Source organism: Protopterus annectens, chromosome 12.part0 (genome assembly GCF_019279795.1).
Source record: "Protopterus annectens isolate FY-2018-M chromosome 12.part0, PAN1.0, whole genome shotgun sequence".
NCBI lineage: Eukaryota > Metazoa > Chordata > Ceratodontiformes > Protopteridae > Protopterus > Protopterus annectens.
The window spans coordinates 1,253,969,545-1,253,994,152 of record NC_056746.1 but is presented as its reverse complement, the minus strand read 5'-3'; the positions used below and the strand labels follow the sequence as shown (position 1 = coordinate 1,253,994,152).

The 24,608-nt window shown below is 39.9% G+C and overlaps 1 protein-coding gene across 1 annotated transcript in view; it reads left to right on the top strand.

The window, feature by feature from the left end:
- Window positions 1-24,608, top strand: part of NECAB3 (N-terminal EF-hand calcium binding protein 3) — a 1,629,394-nt gene that overhangs the window by 871,206 nt on the left and 733,580 nt on the right. The window contains exon 3 of the mRNA XM_044090271.1: window positions 6,614-6,722. Within this exon, the coding sequence (XP_043946206.1) occupies window positions 6,614-6,722 (109 nt within the window). The remainder of the gene's footprint in view (window positions 1-6,613; window positions 6,723-24,608) is intronic.

Here is a 24,608-nt window from a genome sequence, read left to right as displayed (position 1 = left end):
AAGTGGAGAAACCAAGCTGTCAGCTTGAGACTGGATACATTTGGGTGAATCAAGCCCTCTGGATGTGTTACCAAGTCTGGGATTGGGTCCATTACCCAGGGTTGACAAATTAGATGAGGCCACAGAAACTGGAACCAAATTTGACTAGGCGAGTAAGGAGCAATGAGGATTACTTTGCATCTTAATCAAAGAGCCTTCTTCATGAATTGTAGTATCAAAGATAGAGGGAGATAAGCATAGAGAAGACCTGTGGGCCCGTCGTGTAGGAAAATGTCCCTTGGTGACTCCCCCTATGGGGGGGATTAGGGCAAAGTAGCTGCTGCATTTGTGGTTTGTGGGGGAGGCAAATAGATCGCAGCAAGGCTGACCCCAGTGACTGAAAATCTTTGCCGCCGCTATTGGATTGAGGTACCACTCATGAGGCAAGAGACTGCATCGGCTCAATTTGTCTGAAATCACGTTGGAATCCCTGGGAATGTGCATTGCTACAAGAAAGCGATTGGAAGCTATTGCCCATTACCAGATTCTCATGGCTTCCTGACATAAAGGGTAAGATCTGGTTGCCCCCTGTTTGTTTATGTACCAGACTACTGACATGTTGTCTGACTGAATGGGAATTGTTCCCAAAGGGAGGACAGAATGTAAAGCTTACAATGCGAAAAGCACTGCCCTCAGTTCCAGAACATTGATATGCAAATTGGCCTCTGGGGCGACTAAGTGCCTTGGACTGTCTGTCCCTGATAATGACCCCCCCTCACCTGATCAAGGAAGCATCCGTGGTCACTATGGCTAAGTGGAGAGCAGTGTAGAACGAGCAACTTTATTGGTTTTGATTTGGCTTCAGCCACCAGAGAAGGTCTTGTTTGCAAAGACTGGTTATCCTGATTTTGTAAGACATAGGAAGATCTAAAAGTGACTATTGAGTTAGTAACAACCATTGAAGGAGTCTCATGTGAAGTCTTGCTAATGGAACTGTCATGATGGAAGCTGCCATAAATCCCAGAAGTTGTAGAATCACTCTTGATGGAACCTTGGTGTGGTTCAAAATTGGTTGGAGTTGAAGTTTCAGCCTTTGCAACCTGTGGTGGTGGTGGTGGTGGGGATACCCGACAGATCTATGTGTCGAATTCTGCCCCGATGAACTGCAGCCTTTAGGATGGAGTTAATTTGCATTTGCTCTCATTCACAGTGATGCCCAAGTGTGACAAAAGGTCCCATGTTTGCTGTATGATGAACAACAGTTGATGCTCGGTAGGGGTGGTAAGGAGCCGATCATCCAGATATGGAAACACCCAGAATCCTTGCAGTATCAAGTGAGCTGTCACCACCATCATGCATTTGGTGAACACTCTGGGGGCTGTACAGAGACCAAAGGGCACTGCTAAGAATTGGAAATGATTGGCCCCGGCCAGAAGTGGAGAAATCTTCTGGAGTGTTTGTCCATTTTTATGTGGTAGTACATGTCCTGAAAATCTGTAGAGCACATCCACTCTTTTTTTCCCAAGAAAGGGAGTATTGACTGTACCATGACCATCTGGAACTTTACATGTTTGATAAATTTGTTTAGGTTGATGAGGTCTAAAATGGGCCTCAGTCCCCTGTTTGTTTTGGCACTAAAAAGAATCTTGAGTAAAAGCCGGATCCTTGTTGGTCTGGGGGGACTACTTGGATGGCTCTTTTTTGAAGCAGCTTTTGAATTTCTATTGCTGCAAATTCCCTTTGACTGGGTGGAATGTCAGGAATATGCCTGGTCAGCTTTGGCTTTGAAAAGAAGGGAATGTGATATCCTCTGGTTATTATCGTCTGCACCCAAGAATCTGTGGTTATTTCTTGCCAGGAAAAGTAGTGCAGAGAGAAATGATCCCCATCTGCCTCCAGAGGCAAGCAATCAGGCCGCTCTCCAGGAGTGCTGATAGGGCTATCCAGAGAAAGAATCTCTGGATCCCTGGTTACATAGACCCCCCTCTACCTCTAAAGGGCCATCTTCCATTTGAACTATCTCCTCTGCCCAAGGGGGAAAATTCGCTCTATGTATCGCGGAAAAGCCCTTGGGATTTTCGGTACCACATCTTTCCACTCCTGTTGTACCTGGCCGCTCTTGCCGCCCCTTCAGTTGAATGTGAAATCAACCTCATGGATGAATTGGAAATAGACTCCAGGGTGGTGAGTTGTGAGGCAACCTTGTCTCATACCGCATCAGATACTGCTCCTGCTATTGTTTCGGAAAGCACTGAAATTAAGTCTCTCTGAATCCACGTGAAGTGTGCCAAGTAGTTCATAGACCTGGTTGCAAAGGTCACTGAAGAAAAGACCCACTTCCCTATCCTGTCTGTCTATCACCCGAGACTCCCTGTTCGGGGGATGGACAGTAGAGCTCTCCGCAGCGAGCTCTTTCTTTGTGGCTTCCGCCACAACCATAGCATCAGTGGGAAGACCTTTTGACCAATGGGGTTGATGTTCTGGTGGAGAGAGTATCTTATCTTGGCTATGAGGGATCGGCTCAATGGCATCAGGTGTCATTCATGCCTGCTGCACGATGTACTGAACAAGTTCATCTGCAGGGGGGGGGTCACCCAGGAGGTACAGGGTCAGACTCAGAAAGCCTGCAAGAATACATTCTCTTTGGGGGAAGGGGTGCTGGACTTCCAGTCACCCTGCTGTTTCAGTATTTTCAGGATGTCCCAAAAGGAAACATCTTCAGGGGGTGACCGTGGGGACCCTTTCCCATCATCAAAATCCATATCTTCAGTCAGCGATTCCTCCATGGAAGCAACGTGTTTCCTCTTGCATGCTTTTTTGCAAGGAACCTCCTCGAGGGAAATGTCAGAGAAGGAACCCGCAGAAGAGGAACCTTAATGAAGGCTAACTTGAGGCTCCTGAACCTGATGTCCAACGGTAGTGAGAGTTAGTAGCTGTGGCTCAGAACCAGGAGGAGGAGGGCATGTCTCAGATACCGATGGGTCCAACTGGGAGCCAGCCATTGCTAAAGCTATCTCCATCACCTGGAAGACCAGACCCCCCCCAGGAGGGATGGGAGCCCAGAACTGGAACAGACAAACTCAGAACCAGAGTCACACCCCACCCTGAAGGATCAACCCCCAGGGAAGGGGCCTCTAGAAGAGACAGGGCTGCCAAGGCAGGCCAATCTCGAACCCAAGGATGGGCTGTATCCACAGGGTTCAGACCAAAGAGAATTCTCTGGCACTGAAGTGAGATCCACTATCAGTGCTGAATCCACTGGAACCGGGGTAGCAGTCGGTGACAAAACTTCCAAAACCAGTGAAGAGGTTGGAGGAGGAAAATACTGTGGAGTCCTCTGAGCAAAGCCCTCAGCTCCAAGTGGGAGGGGGGGGTTGAGGAGGAGAAATGCCTCTGGCCGTTAACAGCCGTCAACAGCTGGTCTACCAGTCTCTCTATATCTAACTCTTACAGGCTCTTGGAGGAACGGGTAGATAACCCCGATGGTGAAACTGGACGTTCATGGAAAGGACTGTACTGCTGTCCATAGAAGGGGTCCACTGACGGGGAATATCTGATCCTGGGAAGAAGTTCATCTCTCTGAGCCGAGGTCGAAGGACCAATATGAAATGAGAAACCCCTTAACAGTAAACACAAGACATATGATTGTCTACGTTAGGCATTTTTCTGTCACATTTGTCACAACTTTTAAAATTGGTAGTCATTTTCTTTTCTGACATATTTTCCAGAATAAGTATAATAATTTCCAAACAGGCAAAACACACAATCCAAAAATAGTAATAATAACAATAATAATAAGGGCAGTACAAATCTTAGGTGTAAGTAGAGAAAGAACAGACGGACTACCCAACCGGGTAAGGGAAAGTACCGGGAATGGTAGAAGAATTACCAACTGGTAGAAAAGAGGGAGAAGTAAAGCTGAAAATAGTGCACTAGTGAAAAGGGTACAACAAAACAACAAAGACTTTTTATAGAAAAGGACTTTATGGAAGGAATTCCTCAGAACTTATCAACAAAATGATGACTTAGCTGGCACGTCTTGTTTCTTACGTGGCAAATGAGATCTGAGGTAACATGGAGAAGGCACTATGGGTAAAGCTTAGTTCATGAGCTTTCTGGCTGACATGAGCTTGGTAAACAGCCGAATCAGAACCGAGGATCAGTTGCAAACACACGTAAGGAATTAATGAAGATTAACAACATCAGATTATAGCTTGCACAGATGTGGTATGGGACTTTGCCTATGGTAATTTGGCCATGGAGAAGCTCAAGCTTGTTATACTGTTTGACCAGCCTTGAGGTATGATTGTATTGATGTAAATCAAGATAGTTCCAAACTTATTTCCTGCTTGTGCAGTAGCCGTTGTAAATCTGTGGAAGGCAGTATAGCCCTGCATTACAGGGGTTGCTCTCCTCAGCTTTAAACTATGTCTAGGTAAAGGCACAAAAAGCCAGCATTTGCCAAAGTGAGGAGAACTTGGAGTGAGTGGAATTTTTTGTATAGGCTCCTAGCATTGAGCAGTAACACCTATAGATTTGTAGGGTTGGTTTTCTTATGTTTGAAAGTTTGTGAGATTTGTTTTGCTTGAAAAGGCACTACAGAAAGGACAATATTTTAGCCAGTATTCAAAAACCTGAAGGGACCAGGTGCAGACCATCTCTGGCAAAGTAGTATAGTCTGTTGTCCATATCATCTCATGTTAACAAATAATGTACCCCCTTGGAGTGACAAAAAAGTAAGACAATTATTGAAGTCTTTCATCTGTTGTTTATATTGTGGTATCTTACGTGGAGAAGTGCTGGGCTTATACTGGCCTGGGACACATAATCCAGGGTCTCCATCATGTATCTCTTCATGTAGTCTAGGGAGGAATGTCCCAGGTCAATTACACCCATGTGGACTATGACATGGACTTGTGATCCAGTGACCTGAGTGAATGTGTGATTTGGCAGAGCCTGACCTTTGACAGGCAACTGACCTTGACTTTTTCCTTATTTAGCCTAGGGAGTGGGACATCTGTGTGTCTCACAATGGAGTCTTCAATGACCAAAGCATTAGATTGTGTGGAAGTATGACTTGTGGGCTTAGAAGGCGAAACCCCATGGGTTGTGGAAGTATGTGTCTTGTTAGGTGCTGTTTCTGATGAGTACTATAGAGGTTGCTGTAGACAGTTTTTGAGTGCAGTGTTGAGGAGGTCTTTGTGGTTTGCGAAGATTATATTTAAGAGGCTGCGCATAACTGGGCTATGTGTTTAGTCCATATTATGTGAGGTGAGTGTAGTGTGCATATGACTGACAACCTGTTCAAAATTCTTGTTTGTGAGAGCATTGCCTCCAGTTACAGCATAACTACATCTTTCAAATATTGTATCATATCTATTTGTTGGAAAATTAGGTGGTTGTCAGTTAAGTATAAATGAGGCACTTGCTGCATTGCCTCAGAATACCCATATCTATCAGGCCAGTTGCAGAGATAGCAGGGAAGTGCATTTCCACAGCTTTGGATCCTTATTCCTAGTTTTGCAAGGCATCTGAGGGGTTTACAGCTGGCTTGCTTGGCTGCTGGCCAAGCTCAAACTGTAGGTGCTTCTCAGCATGCAAACTAGCTGTTCTATGGACAATTGAGTATTGTGGAAATTTCAGAGATAGTTTTAGAGGGAAAATTTAAATTCTAAGTGCCTTCATCTGTATAGGGCACTGCTAAAACCCATTCATACCAAATCTATAGAAGCAGAAAAACTGACTTAAGAGACTATTTAGTCCTCTAGCCAATGAACAATGTCACTTAGAGCCTCTCTGGTATGATTCCCATCTCATACAGACCAGGCTACCTTCTACTGCCACTAGAAAAGCAGTCCCAAGTCTCCTTAATGTAATACAACATTATAGTTGCCTTCAAAGTAAATACTAACACAGCAATTCAAGTAATTAGCTAAATGCAGCTATTTGGGAATTAGCTAAAATGACTACAATGCAGACAACAGTGGCACAGACAGTGAAATACCAATGACAATTTACAATGGTAAAATGTAGAAAAATGTAATAAATAATTCAAAAATACAGCAGCATTACATATGAGTAAATTAAAATAGTACACAAATTCCATTTAAATTGCTTAGCTTTACTTGATGGCACTAGATACAAGCCACGTCTCTGGATTCAGTGGCAAGGCCGCCAAGTATATGTGAACTCTGTGGAACCGAGTCAAGAGCTATGCAAATGTACCAAATTTATAGAATCAGAAAAAAATGACTAAATAGATTACTTAATCCTCAGTCCAATGAAACAATCTCACATAAATCTTTCATAAATTTTTATGATTAAAGAATATGTTTCTAATTGACTGAATAAGAACATTTCTGTAATGACAGCTTACAACTTTATTGTTAGGATACAAACAGTACAGTTTAGAGAAGGATTCCGTATATTATTACATTATTTACAAAACTAGACAGAGTGCAAGATGGGAACGGTGCCATTTATAAATGTGTATCTTATTACCAAGGCATATTATACTGCTGAAACCGTAAACAGAAGTAGTTTGTTTCTCTTCTTTCACTGTTTCATGTCCATATTTACAGTGAGACAATGCACTCATTTGTTCTGTTATAACTATGTCCTCTTCTCTTCACAGATGATGGAAAGTTGTCATTTCAAGAATTTAAGAACTATTTTGCAGATGGAATTCTCAGCTCCAACCAGTTGCTGGAGATGTTTACAAGAGCTGATAAATCCCACAGAGAGTAAGTGTTTTCATTTATACTATAGTATTTGATAAATCCTATGGACAGTCAGGCTGGAATTTATAAGACACATACTGTAGTCCTGCATAAGGTTTGTGCAGCCTGATAGCACTGCATGGTGATATAAACACTAATTACATACCCAAAGACAGAAAGGTGACACTTTAATACAAATGATGAACTCTAAGGTACATGAGTGAGCAGCTTAGGAAATGCACAAGGGGGCATATCTATACAGAAAAATATGCATACAAAAAGACCCGACAGAATCCATGGAGCAGCCACCCACCCCTTTGTGTGAACTTCACAAGAACTGAAAACATGAATGTGCAGAATTTTGCATTTTTAAATGCAGCAGCATATACTGAGGCTGTGCTGTGCATTTTGGTGTACCATTCAGAATGATGGCAGAAAGTTTTGCATTAAGTTTTATAGACATACAGTATTTGCAACTACAGTGCCATGGGGGTACCTGTCAGATGCACAAAAGGGGATGAAAGTAGAAAAATGAGTAGCAGACGGACACATAGAAGGATGACGTATGATCATGATCATGATGGTGAAAAGCAGGGCAATGTATTTTGTGGGGATAGGGCTTCCTTTTTACTTATATGGAAAGAATGGAAAATGGATATGGGTAAAAGGAAAGGAAGGATAGAAAGAGGATAGATCAGTGTGCAGATGCAGACTAATGCACAGACACCATCATATACAGACAGGGTTTGATATGCAGATACTTAGATGGGGAGAGGTGGGATGGACACAGACAAACAGAGGGCAGATAAATGATTAAAGGATTTGTAAAGGATGTTACTCACAGAAAGCAGGTTGAAACATACTGACTGTACCAAGATTTTATTTACTTTAACTTCCATGATGTACCTCCTGAGATATCTGTTTACAACTATAAGGCATGCTTATACTCTTGTTATCTTATTTATTTATTTACTGACATGTTTTTACTGGAAAAATCTGACTGGGCAATAATCTGTTTTTAGTGGAGGCCAGGGGAGAAAAGCACCAACATATTACATGAAAGCAAAACAGTAGACTATAACAAATATAAACATTTCATATGGAGTGTCATTATTTCATGAACAATATAAAATAGAGTTGTAAAGGTTATCATATTATAGCAATAACCCACGCCTGGGTGTGGGTAATGCTGGATTTACCCACAGTTGACGTGGTTTGGTCCCGAGGGCGAAGCCCGAGGGACCAAACAAAGCCAACTGTGGGTAAATCCAGCATTACCCACACCCAGAAGTGGTTATTATTATTAATGACATTATTTAAGAAAAGAAATAATTACTTTTCTTAAATAATGGCATTGTATAATGCCTCTTTACTGCCCTTCCGCAGCTGTCTGGTATTCTGCGGCAGTTCTGATGTACTGCGCATGCCTACACAGTACATCAGAGCTGTGGGCAAAAGCAACGGAGAACGCAAGATCTCCGTTGCTTTTTGTACTGTTTCGCTATGTTAAATGGGTTTAATATAGTGAGACAGCTTTAAAATAAGCAATGGAGATCTCCGTTGCTTATTGTAAAGCTGTCTCGCTATGTTAAACCCATTTAACATAGCGAGACAGTTTTTTTAAAAAAAAAAGCAACGGAGATCGCAAGATCTCCGTTGCTTTTTACACACTGTGTTGCTATGTTAAAGGAGTTTAACATAGCGAGACAGCTTTAAAAACAGCAACGGAGATCTCCGTTGCTTTTTTAAACCTGTGTCGCTATGTTAAACTCTTTTAACATAGCGAGACAGTGTTTTATACTAACGGAAAAAGTCCGGGCGACCGGACCTTTTTCCGTTAGTATATTGAGGGATTTACAATGGGCACGCTGGTTGGGCTGGCCAATCAGCGTGCACGTTTTAGGGGAGGAATTGTATAATTACAAATATAACACAGTACATATAATACAGAGTAACCAAAGAAATAGTAAGATTGTCTAGTGAGAGAACTAATCTTAATTTGTTTAAATTCAAGAGATGAACCAAGAGAGAAATGTAAGCAAAGGTGAAATAAGTAAGGGAATACATGAATTCAAAGGAGATAAAGAGAGACGCTGGTTAGTTAGGAAAAGATTTATTAATAAACTGACAAGAAGTGTCAGAGATGACAGAGTGACAACCGGTTATTAAAGAAAAGAAAATGTGTATATTTGCATATAAAGATAACAGACAAAGATATTTACAAATTACAAGTATGTATTTGAAAGATATGTATTTTGGTAGCATATTAAGTAAGATTTTCAGTAGTGGAACAAGGAGATGGTAGTAACCTAGGGGAGAGGGATAGCAGGTCAGAATAATTAAAAATTATTATAGCTGGAGGAAGTGAAGGGTGAGGATGGCTGCAAGGAAATAGGGTGAGAGAGAAAATTGTTGTAAGAACATATAGAAGATGATAGTGAGGTGAAAGAGAACTATAGGATGGGACTAGCCTACTGTGGAACATGACCAGAGCCAGGAAGTAGGCATAGTTTTAAAGACATTCTGATCAGGTGGAGGCTGGATGATCACCTGACAGTTATAGGGAGTGATTTCTAGTTTTTTGCTACTAGCTGTGTAAGGCCATAAATGTTAATACTGGAATTTGGAAAGCTGGAAGTAATATCTTGCCAGTCGGTATTTATATGTTCCAGTATATTTTATTCATTATGAATGGTACTGGATATCCATTGTAGGATGTCTTCCAAAGTGTTTATATTGTTTCTAGGGATATATAGAGAGCAATGATGCAAAGTTGTTTTTACTATTTAATTTTAGGTATGAGATGAGTGGTTCAACATTGTGAAATTTGGGAACGCTGTTATTGAGAGGATATATTCCATATAAGTTAGTGTATAAAAGCTATATACTACAGCTTTTTTATGGTTTGGTCTGTTCTTATGATGTTATATCCATTGTCTTTTAATGTTGGACTTTAGCCAGATTTTGATAATTACCAGAATGTCATGAGTATACTGTGGTGGTGGTGCTGCAGTAGCGTTTTCGCCTCACAGTAAGACGTCCTGTTCGATTCTCAGCTAAAGCGGCTTCTGTGTGGAGACATGCACAAATGGGCATAACTTCGTTGAAGGTTGTGCGTCAGAGCTGGCAACTCGGCACGTAAAAATCTACTGCCAATCATTATTAGACCGGAGTTCCGCTGTGGTGACCCCTAACCAGGAAAAGCCGAAAGACACAACAACAACCAGAATATCATGAGTATATTGGGCTTTCTGTACCTGAAGAACTTTGATTTTGTTACATATACTACAGATGTTTAATGAAACTATGTTTATTAATTGCTTTTGTTTTTTGGGTAAGGAAAGGGGGTGCTGTAGTTCTGGGTGTGATTTGCTAGTTGTGTTGTGGTGATTGACAATACCTGGATTTGGGTGGTTGTCCCCACACTGAGATATTTTACAAGAGTACAAGTAAGACAGGGGTGTTCTTTTTGAGACAATTTTTATTTTTACTTTGAGGTTTCAATGGGTCTGATGGTATTCAATAATTCTTTTTTTGCAAGAGATATTGGTAGACTCTTTGAACAGGTTGCAGCTCTGTTGTATACTTATTGCATTCTTTTTTGGATAATCATGTGTGCCTTTTCTGTTAGCTTGTTGCCTTCAGGCTTGGGTAATGGTTGAAAATGGTATTTGGACCAGTTCATTTACCCATTTCCAAAGTTAAAACAAATGCACAAATACATACAGTGGATATAAAAAGATTACACACCCCTGTTAACATGCCAGGTTTTTGTGATATAAAAAAATAAGACCACAATAAATCATTTCAAAACATTTCCCACCTTTAATGTGACCTATAACCTGTACAATACAATTGAAAAACAAACAAATCAGTTATGGGAAAAAATATAAAAAATATTTAAAAAAAACGTACAATATGCTGGTTGCATAAGTGTGAACACCATTAAACTAATACTTTGTTGAAGCACCTTTTGATTTAATTACAGCATTCAGTCTTCTTGGGTATGAGTCTATCAGCATGGCACATCTTGACTTGGCAATATTTGTCCACTCTCCTTTGCAAAAGAACTCCAAATATGTCAGATTGCAAGGTCATCTCTTGTGCACAACCCTCTTCAGCTCACCCCACAGATTTTCTATTGTATTTAGGTCTGGCTGGGTAATTCCAAAACTTTAATTTTCTTGTGGTGAAGCCATTCTTTTGTTGATTTGGATGTATGCTTGGGGTCATTGTCATTTTGAAAGGTGAAATTCCTCTTCATCTTCACCTTTCTAGCAGACGCCAGAAGGTTTTGGGCCAAAGGTGAATGATATTTTGAACTGTTCATACTTCCCTCCACATTGACTAAAGCCCCAGTTCCAGTTTAAGAAAAGCAACCCCAAAGCATGATACTGCCACCACCATGCTTCACAGTGGGGATGGTGTTATTTTGGTGATGCGAAGTGTTGTTTTTGTGGCAAACATACCTTTTGGAATTGTGGCCAAAAAGTTCAGCCTTGGTCTCATCAGGCCATAACACATTTTCCCACATGCTTTTGGGAGACTTGATGTATTGTTTTGCAAATTTTTACAGGGTCTGTGTAAGAAAAGACTTCTGTCTTGCAACCCTACCCCACAGTCCAGACATATGGAGAATACAGGAGATTGTTGTCACATGTAGTACAAAACCAGTACTTGCCAGAAATTCCTGCAGTTTCTTCAGTGTTGCTGAAGGTCTCTTGGCAGCCTCACTGACCAATTTTTGTCTTGTCTTTTCATCAATTTTGGAGGGATGTCCAGATGTTCTTTGTGTTTCACTGTTGCAGTCATCACACTTGGGTTATCTGCCTGCAGGTAGCCCTCAGTTGGCCCGCATACCAGAGTCTTGGGTTTTCTAATGACCATGGCATTTGCCATAGCAGGCAACTGAGTAAATGTCAGGAAAATCCTACTAGGACAGCTGAACTTTATTTGGGGTTAATCAGAGTCTCTTTAGTTGATGGCAGGTGTGTACCCAAGAAGACTGAATCCTCTAATTAAATCAAAAGGTGCTTCAACAAAGTATTAGTTAATGGGTGTGCACACTTATGCAACCAGCGTATTGTATGTTTTTTATTTTTTATATTTTTTCCCCTAACATATTTGTTTGTTTTTCAATTGAATTGTACAGTTTATAGGTCACATTAAAGGTGGGAAAAGTTTTTAAATGATTTATTGTAGTCTCATTTTTTTATATCACAAAACCCTGGCATTTTAACAGGGGTGTGTAAACTTTTTATATCCACTGTACATAAATAAATACATAATTAAATTGTGGGACAGTCCACAAAGTGCGGCTCTGAACACAAGAAGAAGAGGTATCACCCGGCTGGGGATAGGGTGGTTATAAGCAGTATTGTGCCATTTGTCACCTGAGCAAAGCAAGGACATTATTGTGTTCTATCATCAGATAATGGAACATAATGTTCAGTGGTGCTGGCCGCATCCTTCCAAGGTGACCTGAGAGTCAGTGCTGGCCAGGTGAATGAATGTGTTGTTTGTTTCAGAAAGCTTTTCACGTGAGTCATATACCTGCCCACTACTCTGTCTCCACTACAGATTCCACCACCTGTTCCAGCAGTGGCTGGACCATGTCAGACAATGATACTGTTCTACCTGCTAGGAAGTGGCCCAGCCTGCTGCAGTCAATTATGATACTTCCAGGCTCACCACTTTCACTCTTCTCAGCTACAACCTTAGCAGGAGTGGGCTGCAGTGGAACTGCTTACTGAGCATATCTGTCATCTGGTCCTGCAAGAAGGCGGCACAGTGCAAAGTGTGCCGAGAGTGAGATGTCCAGCAATGGACTATGTTTAAAATACAGGTCAGTACCAGTCCCTCCTTCGGTAGGTGACAGAGTTCACATCTCAGTCTATTCTTGCTGAGAGAGAAAGTGTGAAATCAGGGAAACATGACAGGTTTAAAATACGATGCCAGACAATGGCAGCCTACATTCCCTTAGGTATACAAAACAAAACGAACCAGGAACCAGCAAGCTGAAGGAATAAGTCCTTCGATAATGCACCAAGCACACACTTTATTCACATAAAATAAATGCACAGTAATCCGTAAGCGCTTTCATGTAAACTCTGTTAAACTTCCTCAGACAATTCACAAAATATTACATCACATCCTTTTATGTGCATGCTAATTACATTAGACCCCTTATTAATTAATTAAGCCCACTATCCTGCTTGTTACAACTATTACAAATGTTAAACTAAAAAAATCATTTGAGCAGACAAAATACATATAACAATAAAAAAGACAAATACATAAATCTAATGTGCTTATGAATGAAACTGTCATTGAAAGGGACTTCAGATTATATTAAAAATGCTAACAAATGTTAGAACCACATAATTTAGAAACAAATAAATAAATACATATGATATGTGAAAAAAGTTATATATAAATAAGTACATCTATATGTATATAAATATATGTAATAAAAAAAAAAAAAATATATATATATATATATGTGTGTGTGTGTGTGTGTATTTATATATGTATTTGAATTTTTAATACAGAAAATTTAAAATATAAGCTTCAAAATGTATATAACTGATTCAAAATCGATATATATTATAGTATAGATCACGCAATTTTATTTCTTTGTAATGATTTTAATTTTAATACTGGGGCTATTGAGCTACTCTCATTTATTCTGGGCCAAATATCAGCTTGTGTTCTTATTTGCCACTTTAATTCTTTGAGTTCTAAGTGCAAGCTCCAGAGTCTCTTATCTTCCATTTCTACATGGTCAATAGCCATGAAAGAAAATTGGTGATCATTATACTCACTAATGTGTTTTGCTAATGCATTATTCAATTTATTTTTCTTTAATTCTTTGAGTTCTAAGTGCAAGCCCCAGAGTCTCTTATATGCCATTTCTACATGGTCAATAGCCATGAAAGAAAATTGGTTATCATTACACTCACTAATGTGTTTTGCTAATGCATTATTCAGTTTATTTTTCTTTATAGCATATTCATGCTGATATATTCTATGGGCCAGTTGTCTCTTTGTTTTCCCTATATAGAACATTGGGCATGAAGTACATGTAGCTGGTTCACTTCAAAATCCTGAAAGCTCAAAATCCTGAATCTCAAAATCCCGAACTCAAAATCCTGAAAGTTCAAAATACCGAAAACTCATAATACTGAATCTCATAATACCGAAAAACATACAGGACACCAATACTGATGTGTGATTGTGCGGATGTTCGGGTTAGGCACGGGTCAGGTAAGTGTGCGATTGTGATGGTCGTTAGGGTTAGGGGCGGGTTAAGTGAGTTAGGGTTAGGGTGCGGGTGAGGTGAGTGTGCGATAGTGATAGAATTTGGGGTTATGGGCGGGTTAAGTGAGTTAGGGTTAGGGGGCGGGTGAGGTGAATGTGCACATTAGATTTATGTATTTGTCTTTTTTATTGTTATATGTATTTTGTCTGTTCAAATGATTTTTTAGTTTAATATTTGTAATAGCTAGTAGTATATACCGCATGCCCCCAACACCCCAGCCTAACATAAAAGCAGTACACATTAGTCCATGCACATATGGTATTCTGAGTGAGAAAAGATCTTCCTGTATGAAGAACACCTCCCACATTTACCTAAAACAATTGCTGTATTTTCTTTTTCACGTTGTCCTGTAATACAGTGAGTTATATCAGCATCTAATTTGATGAATTTCTGTGTTTTTCTTTACTTTGATATCATATATTGTATTCTTGATAATTGTACTCCTTTACATATATTTTAAAATATGAATTTCTCATTTCATTATGTGACCTCTGAGATTTTGTAGAAAAATGCTTTTGACACTCTGCTTTGTTTTCTCTTAGACACTATCAGCTTAGGGTTTGGTTTCTTACTTTACTGAAAATGATCTTTCTCATAGAACCTCAGAGGAGTACCTAACCTTATTGTGTCTTAATATTGTTAGATATTCTAAAGCAAGTTATAAAAAATGAATCCAGGTCCTTTGGGCAACTCCCTTCAGGGAATAAATCATTTGAGCTCAACCATGAACTGTTTGACAGTCTCTGTAAGCAGTGGAAGTAATATTGTCTGGTCAAAGGAAGGGCTTAAAATCACCCATATAAATATGTTTATGAGTGGGGATTATTAGAGCCTTCAGTACTAATAGTGGAGCCCAACATTACGGGCATTACAGAAACAGAGTTAAAGGATTATCTATCTTTCTTATTATATTGTAGAGAATTATAATGTGTGTGAAGACAACAGGCTAGCTCATAATGTAGGTGTAATTAGCTAGAAACACATCAGTAGCAAATGTTGACTGGTGGGTCAGGTCCTTATGTGGGGTCACACTGAACTTTATGTAGGGGTGACAATGAATATATTGAAAGAGGTAATCATTAAAACTCAGAGTACATTCATCACATAACATTCTTTTAGATAACATAAATCAAAAGTGGTGAGGAAATGGCATGAGATCATTATAAAAATTATATCTTTTTATAATCTCACCCAAACATTAAGGGACCACACTGGACCTAGCATTAGTAGTAGAAATGATGATAAAGTACTTGATCTTATTGGTAGGCGTAGCAATAAACTTAGTGATATAATGTTGAATTATTTTAAATAGCTGGTCACAGATACATAAATAAGTGATACAAACATATAATTTTGTAGGCTTTACATAGTTTTCTGAGTGAATTTATTTAAGGGATTATAATTTCTCAAATGTCTTGAAGGGTGTCTGTTACAAGAATAAGTGATAATAAATATGATGTTATTTTGAATACAGCTGATGTTAACAAATGTATATGCAAAGTAATCTTATTCCCGTTCAGGATAAATTGTTCCCTGAAGATAAAGAAGGCAGAGGAAATACATGCTTCTTGCTATTAAATACATTAAAACATCACTTAAAGGAAAAGTACATAGCTTGCCTGAGTTTTTCAAACTCAGGAGAGTTGCCAGAATATTTACGAATCTTAACATAAAAGCAACCTCTCCTACTGGATAACTTACTGAAAATTTCAGTAAGGAGGTAACAGATATTAAATTCTCACCAGGACTTGTCTGTTCTGAATGATCAGCATATTGCCTTTATGTTTTAAAGCCTAATGATTTTAGCTTTGCCAGTTCTATTCACTTGGTTACATTCACCCTTGCTGATTCATATTATATTGTGAATGGAAATCCTCCTTTATAATTTAAGATGGTTACACTTAGTTTTTTAGAGTTTGTTGGAAAAGCTTGAACTAAGTAGCATCTCAATAATATAATAATTTGATAATTTAATAATAATTCAATAATACTGAAATTCTTATCTCAAAACTACAAATTAACAAAAACAAAAATGTATACATTGTCTGTGTCTGCATTCCCCCAGAGAGGAACACACAAACCTTAGAAGACTTCTTATATTGGTTATCCAATAACCACCCCCAAGAAACAATTGTTCTTGGGGATTTCAACATTGACTGGAACTCTTGCTCTTGTGAAACCCCCACAACCCACATAAACCTCTATGGATTTACTGAAATCATAACCTCCCCCACCAGGACAGGAAAACCCAATAACAAGGAAAGTACCCTAGACTGGATACTTGTCAATACCCATCCTCAATCTTATAAATCAGACACTTTGCCTGATGACCTAAGTGACCACTGTCTCACCTATGTAATCAAGCTCATAGTAGATTACTCCTACCAACCCACCTATAGAACATTAAGAAACAACAAGAATTTTATTCTCACCAAGTTTCAAAATGAACTTAAGGCATGCAACTGGTCAGTACTAAAATGTTTCCCCCTAGATGAAGCAGTAGCATACTTTAACACCAAATTCCTTGCTATTCTTAATTCCCATGCTCCTAGCCACTCTATTAGAACCAAAGTTAATATTGCACCATGGCTTTCTAAAGATACCAAAACCAAAATTTCACTCAGAAACAAAGCATGGGACACCTACCGAAAAACAAAAGCCCCACTTGATCAGCTAAGATTCAAACAGCTAAGGAATGACACCAAAAAATCTATAACCTTAGACAAAAATAACCACTACTACCATCTACTGCAAAAACACCAAAACAAACTTCAAAAGTTCTGGACAGGAATAAACAAACTACTCCACCCAGGCCAAACCACCACTCCACCCCCCTCAGCTTCCCAAAAAAAATCCCCAGTAGACATTGCTAATAACTTCAACAGCTTCTTCACAGAGACTATCCAGTCTCTAGCCAGTGAACTCTCTCCCACTGGTTCTAATTCTAATGTAGCCACACCCAGTACCCAAACATACTTTACCTTCCAACCTGTTCCTACTCAACTTATTCTTGCCCTACTTAAGAACCTAAGACCCACCACCCTGGCTGCCGACCTCCACCCAGCAGACTATCTGCAAAAGGCTGCTGACACCGTAGCCTACCCCATCTCTATCTTGATCAACAGAGCTATATCTGAAGTTACTGTACCCACTATATGGAAAATCTCCCATGTCATACCTCTTCATAACGGAGGTAGTTCCACTGAACTGTCAAACTTTAGACCCATAGCTATTCTGTCACCTCTAGCTAAAATTATGGAGAAGTGTGTACACATACAGCTCATGTACTACCTCACACAGAAGTAGCTGTTGTCCAACTTTCAGCATGGCTTTAAGCCACATCACAGTACTACTTCTGCCCTCCTCTCTTTCTCTAACGTCATTAACCACAACCGCAATAATAACAAACTATCCTCAGCACTCTTTCTAGATCTATCCAAGGCTTTTGACATGGTTGACCACAAAATGCTTATAAATACCTTGAAGGCCTTCTCCTTAAACAATCATGAACTCCAGTGGTTTCAGTCCTACCTGCAGGGCAGGCAACAGGCAGTCATATGGCAGGACAAGCTATCATCACGCCTACCCATCACATTAGGAGTCCCCCAGGGCTTGATACTAGGACCCCTTCTTTTCTCCATCTTTATCAACGACCTTCATTCAGTCATCCCAGATGCTACCTGTATTCAGTATGTGGATGACTCCACCTTGATTTGTTCTGACACCTCACCAGCTACTTTATTCACATTAACCCAAATTACCTTCAATACAGTAGAAAAATGGCTCTCCAATCAACATCTAATCCTAAACCCCAACAAAACTAAGTTGCTCCTCTTCTCTCCCACATGCATGACCCCCCTGCCAGCCTTCAACATAACTGCTAACAATGGCACTATAATCTCCCCAGAAGCCCAAATGAAACTACTAGGTGTCATAGTTCATAACACCCTGAAGTTTGATGTGCATATCTATCAAAACCATTAATAAAAAACTTGGCTCTCTTTACAGAATCAAACCTTTCCTTACCCCACTTGCTAGAACTGCAATTGCCCGTTCCCATCTGTTATCAACTCTTCTCTATGCCTCACCTCTGTTCTCCAACTTAAACAAAACAGATCTTAATAAACTATCATCCTGCTATAACCACATTGCCAGATTTGCTACTGGCACAGCCTACCAGACACACCACTGTCACAACCTAAATCGCCTAGGATGGCTTGAACTGCCAAGCCTACTGCAGTTCAACCAGCTAATAGTGGCACATGAAGTCCTTTACCAACCAGAAAATATACCTGCACTAAAAAATATTATCAGCCCCTACACCAGCACCCGGCCACTGCAATCATCCACTAGACACCTAGTTCAAACATACAAATCCAACTACTCAGCTGGGGACTCTCTGTTTGCCAACTCTGTTGGAAAAATATGGAACAGACTCCCAGCTGACTTAACCCTAGAACCCTCACTAACTCAATTCAAAAACAAACTCAAGAAATACTTCAAAACTCATTGGTTATGTCCTTGCACCAACCCCGACTTGTGACCTCTCTATTTCTTAGGTGCCTTACCTTCAACTACTTCTAACTTTTTTCTACCACTCCATTTCAGGGAGGGTCAATTGTATAACTGCTGCTCAGTGTGTCTTAAACCTGAATGTAATATTATGTATGTTTAACTTTGAAAATAATGTTATGTTTTGTAAAGTGTTTTATAATAAGTACTATATGTGCTAAATGCTGGTATTGCTTATGACTGTAATCTGCTTGAAACTAGCATTTACTAAATGTTCAATGTGTATTATTATCTTGGAGCTTTTCTCCCCGGGCCTCCGCTGAAAATGGACATGTATCTAGTTGGACTATTCTGGTCAACAAATGTAAAATAAATAAAATAAATAAATAAATCTCTCATGGACTAGCTCTTCACTTCACCCTTCATAAATTGACTAGTTCAAGCATTTAAGTATCACTTGCCGCTAACCTCTAATCTAGCCCGTATTTCTGGTTTAGTCACACACTTGTTTAAGTATATTGCCGTGTGACCACTACTTATTAGTCACACACTTGTTATACTGCCATGTAACCTCTACCTAGTAGTCACAGACTTGTTTAAGTATACTGCCATGTGACCTCTACCTAGTTGTCACACACTTGTTTAAGTATACTGCCATGTCACCTCTACCTAGAAGTCACACACTTGCTTAAGTATAATGCCGTGTAACCTCTACCTAGTAGTCACACACTTGTTTAAGTATATTGCCATGTGACCTCTACCTAGTAATCACAAACTTAAGTATACTGCCATGTGACCTCTACCTATAGAGCTATCTCTAGAATCACTTCAAGATTCATAGGCACATAGCTAACCTAAGACTGTTAGCCTAATTATTGAAAAAGATTATCTATGAATAGTTATTAGAGCATGTTAGTAAATTTCTTCTATTACGCATAAACAGCATTGTTTTAAAAAAAGGTTTTAATAGTTTTATAGCTGTATACTGTGTCATAAACTTGATTTGCTCTTACATGGAGAATAATTTGTTGGTTGGCAAGGCTGGCTTTTGTGGGTCTGAAAAAGCAAACTTTTGAATCAGTAAATAAAAATATACTTTTCTTAAAATTGGACTACATAGATGGTCCTTTGAGATAATTTATCAGCAATTTAAATCCCAAGTCATTTAAAGTTGCACTTGGATGGAGCATTTCAAAAGATGGAACTTCCAAAGCAGGTGTTCATGAGACTCCTTAAACAATGGCTGTGGATGCAGATGAAGTTAAACTATAAGATCATTTTTAATAATCCAAAATGTTTGGATTAAAGATATAGATTTATGATGGTTTGGTCTGACACTTCTTTAAGAGTTCATTACCATGTTCAAATGTTTTAATAGGGTATTGAAGCAGTTTAATTTAAATTACAGACTAAGTTTTTTTATGCCATAGTCCAGGAAGAATGTTTGCAGAAATCTGCTCATGCATATGTTACAGTTTGTTTGGCTAGTCATTCCATGGCTATCATGTAATACCAATATGTTGCAAGCAATGCTTAATAGAATTTGTTGGTTCACAGGGATAATAGTAAGCATGTGATCACAGGGACCATCAGGTGCCTAGATATATACACCTTTAAGTGAACAGACTTACAACTTATTGCTACTCTTGTCAAGCACTTAATATTGCTTACCTCTCTAATTAAGCAGGGCCTTACACGAAAAGCCTTGTGTTACTTTGTGCCCACCAATGTAGTCCTCTGAAATAGTTTAAAATGTAGTCAAAGTAATACTTTCTTTGATCTATAGTGGTAACTTATTCTACCAGATGGGATGTCTGTGTTACAGGCTTATCCCTCCAGCAAGTCTTATTCATGTTTTGGTGGAAATGTAGGTATCTAGAATTGGTGTTTGTAGAGGCACTGCTTTTGTGAATAAATATGAGGTTGAATAGGATTGGGTCTTTCATGGACCAAAGGCTAGACAAAGGTAATTATAGAGCAGATTGTAGGTTACTGAATATTAGAAAGATCATACTAATCTTTCAGGATAGTTGAAGAATTTAAGATCTTTAATTTTCTTTGTTAGAAGTCCTTGAGGACTTGCCAGTTGAGTAGTATGCTTCGATTTGCACATACCATTGTATATGATGGATCTGATAAGGAAAGAATACAAAGGCAGGGTGATTTTGTTGGCGTTAAGAAGGAAAACAGTTTAACTTATCTGAAGAGTTGTTTGAGAGCACAGTAACACCATGTCTTCCACTGAAAGAGGCAAACAAGATCTGAGGTACTTGGTGTTGGTGCATTGTAGGTAATGGAGTAGATTGAGAGTTTTCTGTTGAAGATATTCCCTTGAAATTAACTTGTGTAGATAGAAGGATTTTCTTACTGTGGTGGGAACATTATAATGAAATGAGAGAGAGTTGTTCATATAAGTAACGAGGTCTGTTATAACTGTCTATCTGATGCTGTCAATTTTCATTCTATCCTCAACTTATGGGTTTAGATCCGATCCTGCGGATCCAATTTGGCCATTGCAAAAGCTCATGGCAACCAGAAAACTCTCAATCTACTCCATTACCTAAAATGCACCAACTCCAAGTAACTCAGATCGTGTTTCCCTCTTTCAGTGGAAGACATGGTGTGACTGTGCTCTCGAACAACTCTTCAGATAAGTTAAATTGTTTTCCTTCCTAAGGCATTTTTTCATTCTAGTTATCTTTTCCTTCCTTTCCAGCTTTACCCTTTATCGTACAGCTTTATCTCTTTTTCCCTTTTTGTACTTGTGTACTTCTTGAGTGCTGTACTTAATAACCCCCTTTTTATTTACACTCTAGGGTGTAATTTTAATACATTGTTGGTAGTCATTTCCATTACCTTTCCCTTTATTATTTAAAAAAAATCTTCTGTTATAATTCCTTTCTTTCTGACTTTTTTTTTTTCATTCTTAATTGTTAAACTTGTGTTAACATGGCTGATAAAGACAAAGTCCCGGCTGGGTTTAAAAAATGCACCAAGTGCAGTCACAAGATTCCATTCTCTGATACACGTACCCTTTGCATATGTTGTTTAGGACCACACCACCTCCAGGAGGATTGCTCTATTTGCCACTCCTTCATCCCAAGAGCACTGGTAGAGCAACAAAACCAAGCTTATTCTAAAAGGTTTACTTCATTCCTCTTTTTCTGAGGCATTATCTGGAGCTTTCCCTGAAAAATGACTGTATCTCTTTCAAAAAGTATTTCTTCAGCCTCAATGAAAACTTTGGAGAAGGCTAAGAAAAGGCCTCTTTCAGATCCAACTGACTCCTCTGATCCTAAAAAGAAAATTTTTAAATTGTCAGAACCGACTACATACTCAGATCCAAAGCAAAAGAAAAAAGAACTATCGGATCTGATCTTACGTTTGGATTTGAAACTTAAGAGACCTAAGGACTTGTCTGATCAGACTTCATCAGATCTGATGCAAAAAATGTCAGATTTGACTTTTGAGTCAAAACCTCTTCCAAGGACTAGATACTCTACCTCAGTGCACCCTTTTCCTTCCAGGGTCTTTTCTGCTTTTTTTGGAGAAGCTTAGGTCTCCATCCATAGTGTCCACTTGCTCTTCCAGGAGTCTTACAGAAGAAGGTGTTGAGAGGTTGGTGAGAAAGATTCTCTCAGTGCAGAGCATGTCCAGAATCCTGCTGGCTCCTAACCCTCTGGGTCAGGAGATCTGACGTACCCAACCAAAAGCAAGCAGCTAGACAGGCAGGGAGACCAGCAAACACCGCCAACACACAATAAGAACAGTATTCCTCCAGAAACAAAGCACGTTCAGGCAATAAAAGTAATACTTTTATTGCCTGAACGTGCTTTGTTTCTGGAGGAATACTGTTCTTATTGTGTGTCGGCGGTGTTTGCTGGTCTCCCTGCCTGTCTAGCTGCTTGCTTTTGGTTGAGTTTTTGGTTTCTGCAGCACTTCTTTTCGTTTGGTCTAGATCTGACTTACCACTACAGCCTATTTGCAAGTTCCTCTTCCTACTCCTTACTTGGTCTTGGAGTCTTTGGATTTGAGTTATCTGAGTCCATGTGCATCAGATCCGAGAATTTCTTTATCCTCAGATCCAAAGCTTGTTCTGAGCTCTTTGATTCCATTGGATCCAGAAAGCTCTTGAGATGGGGCTACTCTGTCAGGTCTGGGGTGGCACAGTCGACTCCAAAGTTTTAGGAGCCATCTCTACACCTCTGGGCCTTAGCACAGGTTAGTTCAGCTCTGACTTCAGCCTTGGGGGATTTCTCCTCAGAGCATGGAGGTACTATGGTCCAATGGCTTACCTTTTCTGATCTGGGGTCCTATTCCTGTTTGGTGGGGCTGCCTTTGATGTCATGTAGAAAGCCTTGTCTGCTTCCCTGACAAAGACAGTTCCCTTCCCCTCAGATCCTCAGTCTGCAGGCTTGTCATCTCTTCACTTAGAGTCTTATCTGTTCTCTCCACAGGGACAGCTGGTACCAAATCCCCAAGCTTCCCAGCAAGGTGTTCCATCCTGTTCTGATACCTCCCCAGAGCATTCCACTGAGGAGGTCCCTGAGAAGAGAATGTGCAAGAGGAAGCACTTAGACTCCCCAGAGGAGTATGTCACAGAAGATACAGACTTTGATGAAGGTGAAGGATCTCCATCCTCCTTAAGATGTCCAGTTGAGAGACATCCTTGAAATCTTGAAACAGAGAGGTGGCTGGAAGTCCAGCAACCTTTCATCCGAGGAGTCTGTATACCTGGAGGCATTTGGTACATGTTGGTCTACCTCCTAGATGACTCTGCCTGCCGATGAGCTCATAGAGTTGATCTCTCAGTGGGCATGAAAGGGTCTGGACACCATTGAACCAATCCCAGTAGATAGCACTGGAAGACAAACAGTTCTGAGCAAAAGAGGTGCCTGTTGATACCATGGTCATGGTGGTGGCCACTAAAGAGGAACTAGCCAAAGAGAGTTCCACTGCCCATCCACCAAACAAGGAGTCTCGGGCAATGCACAGGATTGAGAAGTGTTTCTATGCTTCAGGGTCTTTTGCCTTAAGGTCTCTGAGCTATGTGGTACCGGTTGCAGAGAAACTGGGTTAAGGAACTCTTTGACACCCTTTCAGGATCTGTTTCTGATGAGATAAAAGTGTCTGCAACTTTTCAGTTTGCTACCCTGCAATCAGTTTCAGATTCTTCCATTTCTTCCATGAGGCTAATTTCTCACATGACTGAAGAAACCTCAAGGGCAGTGGGTTCTGGCATTTCCTTAAGGAGGCATGCCTGGATGTGCTTATATGATTTTTCAGAGTACTTCAAGTCTTCATTTGTTAATGCTCCCTTCTACGGTATGTCTTTGTTTGGCCCCAAAGTTAAAGATACTTTATCCAGGTGTGAAAAGGATGGAAAGACCCTGTCTGCTGTGGGAGTAAATTTTTCCATGCCTCAAAGATCCTTCTCCAGGAATCAATGAGGTACTGGGAAAATGTGGTTCAAGAAGTCACAGAGCCCTTTCCAGAACACACATGGAGAAGGTTAGGGGGGACTCCAATGCTAGAAGATGCCCTTGTGGCAGAGGTGGCCCACAAAACCAAGGTTCCAGAGATTTTTCTTTTCTATAGATCCTTCCAGAGCACCTGAAAGGAGGGCTGATTGTCTCCATCTGGAGGCAATAGAGAGTCATTTATCCCTGCACCAGAGAACCTGGCTAGAGATAACAACAGATACTTGGGTGCGGAGGATCATTTCTAGAGGTTATATAATACCCTTTTCCCTTTCACCTCCAGTCTTGAGAAAATTCACTGATGTCCCACCCAATCAGAGGGAACAAGCAGCACTTCAAATACAAAAGCTGCTAGAAAAAGAGTCATCCAAGAGGTCCCACCAGACCAGATAGAATCTGGAACTTACTCAAGATTCTTTTTAGTGCCAAAGAAAATGGGACTGCAGACCAATCTTGGATCTCAGCAACTTAAACAAATCAGCTCAATGCACCAAGTTTTGGATGGTCATGGTTCAGTCCATTCTCCCATTTCTGGGAAAAGATGATTGGATGTGGTCATTAGAACTTCAGAATGCGTACTATCACATAAAGATGAAC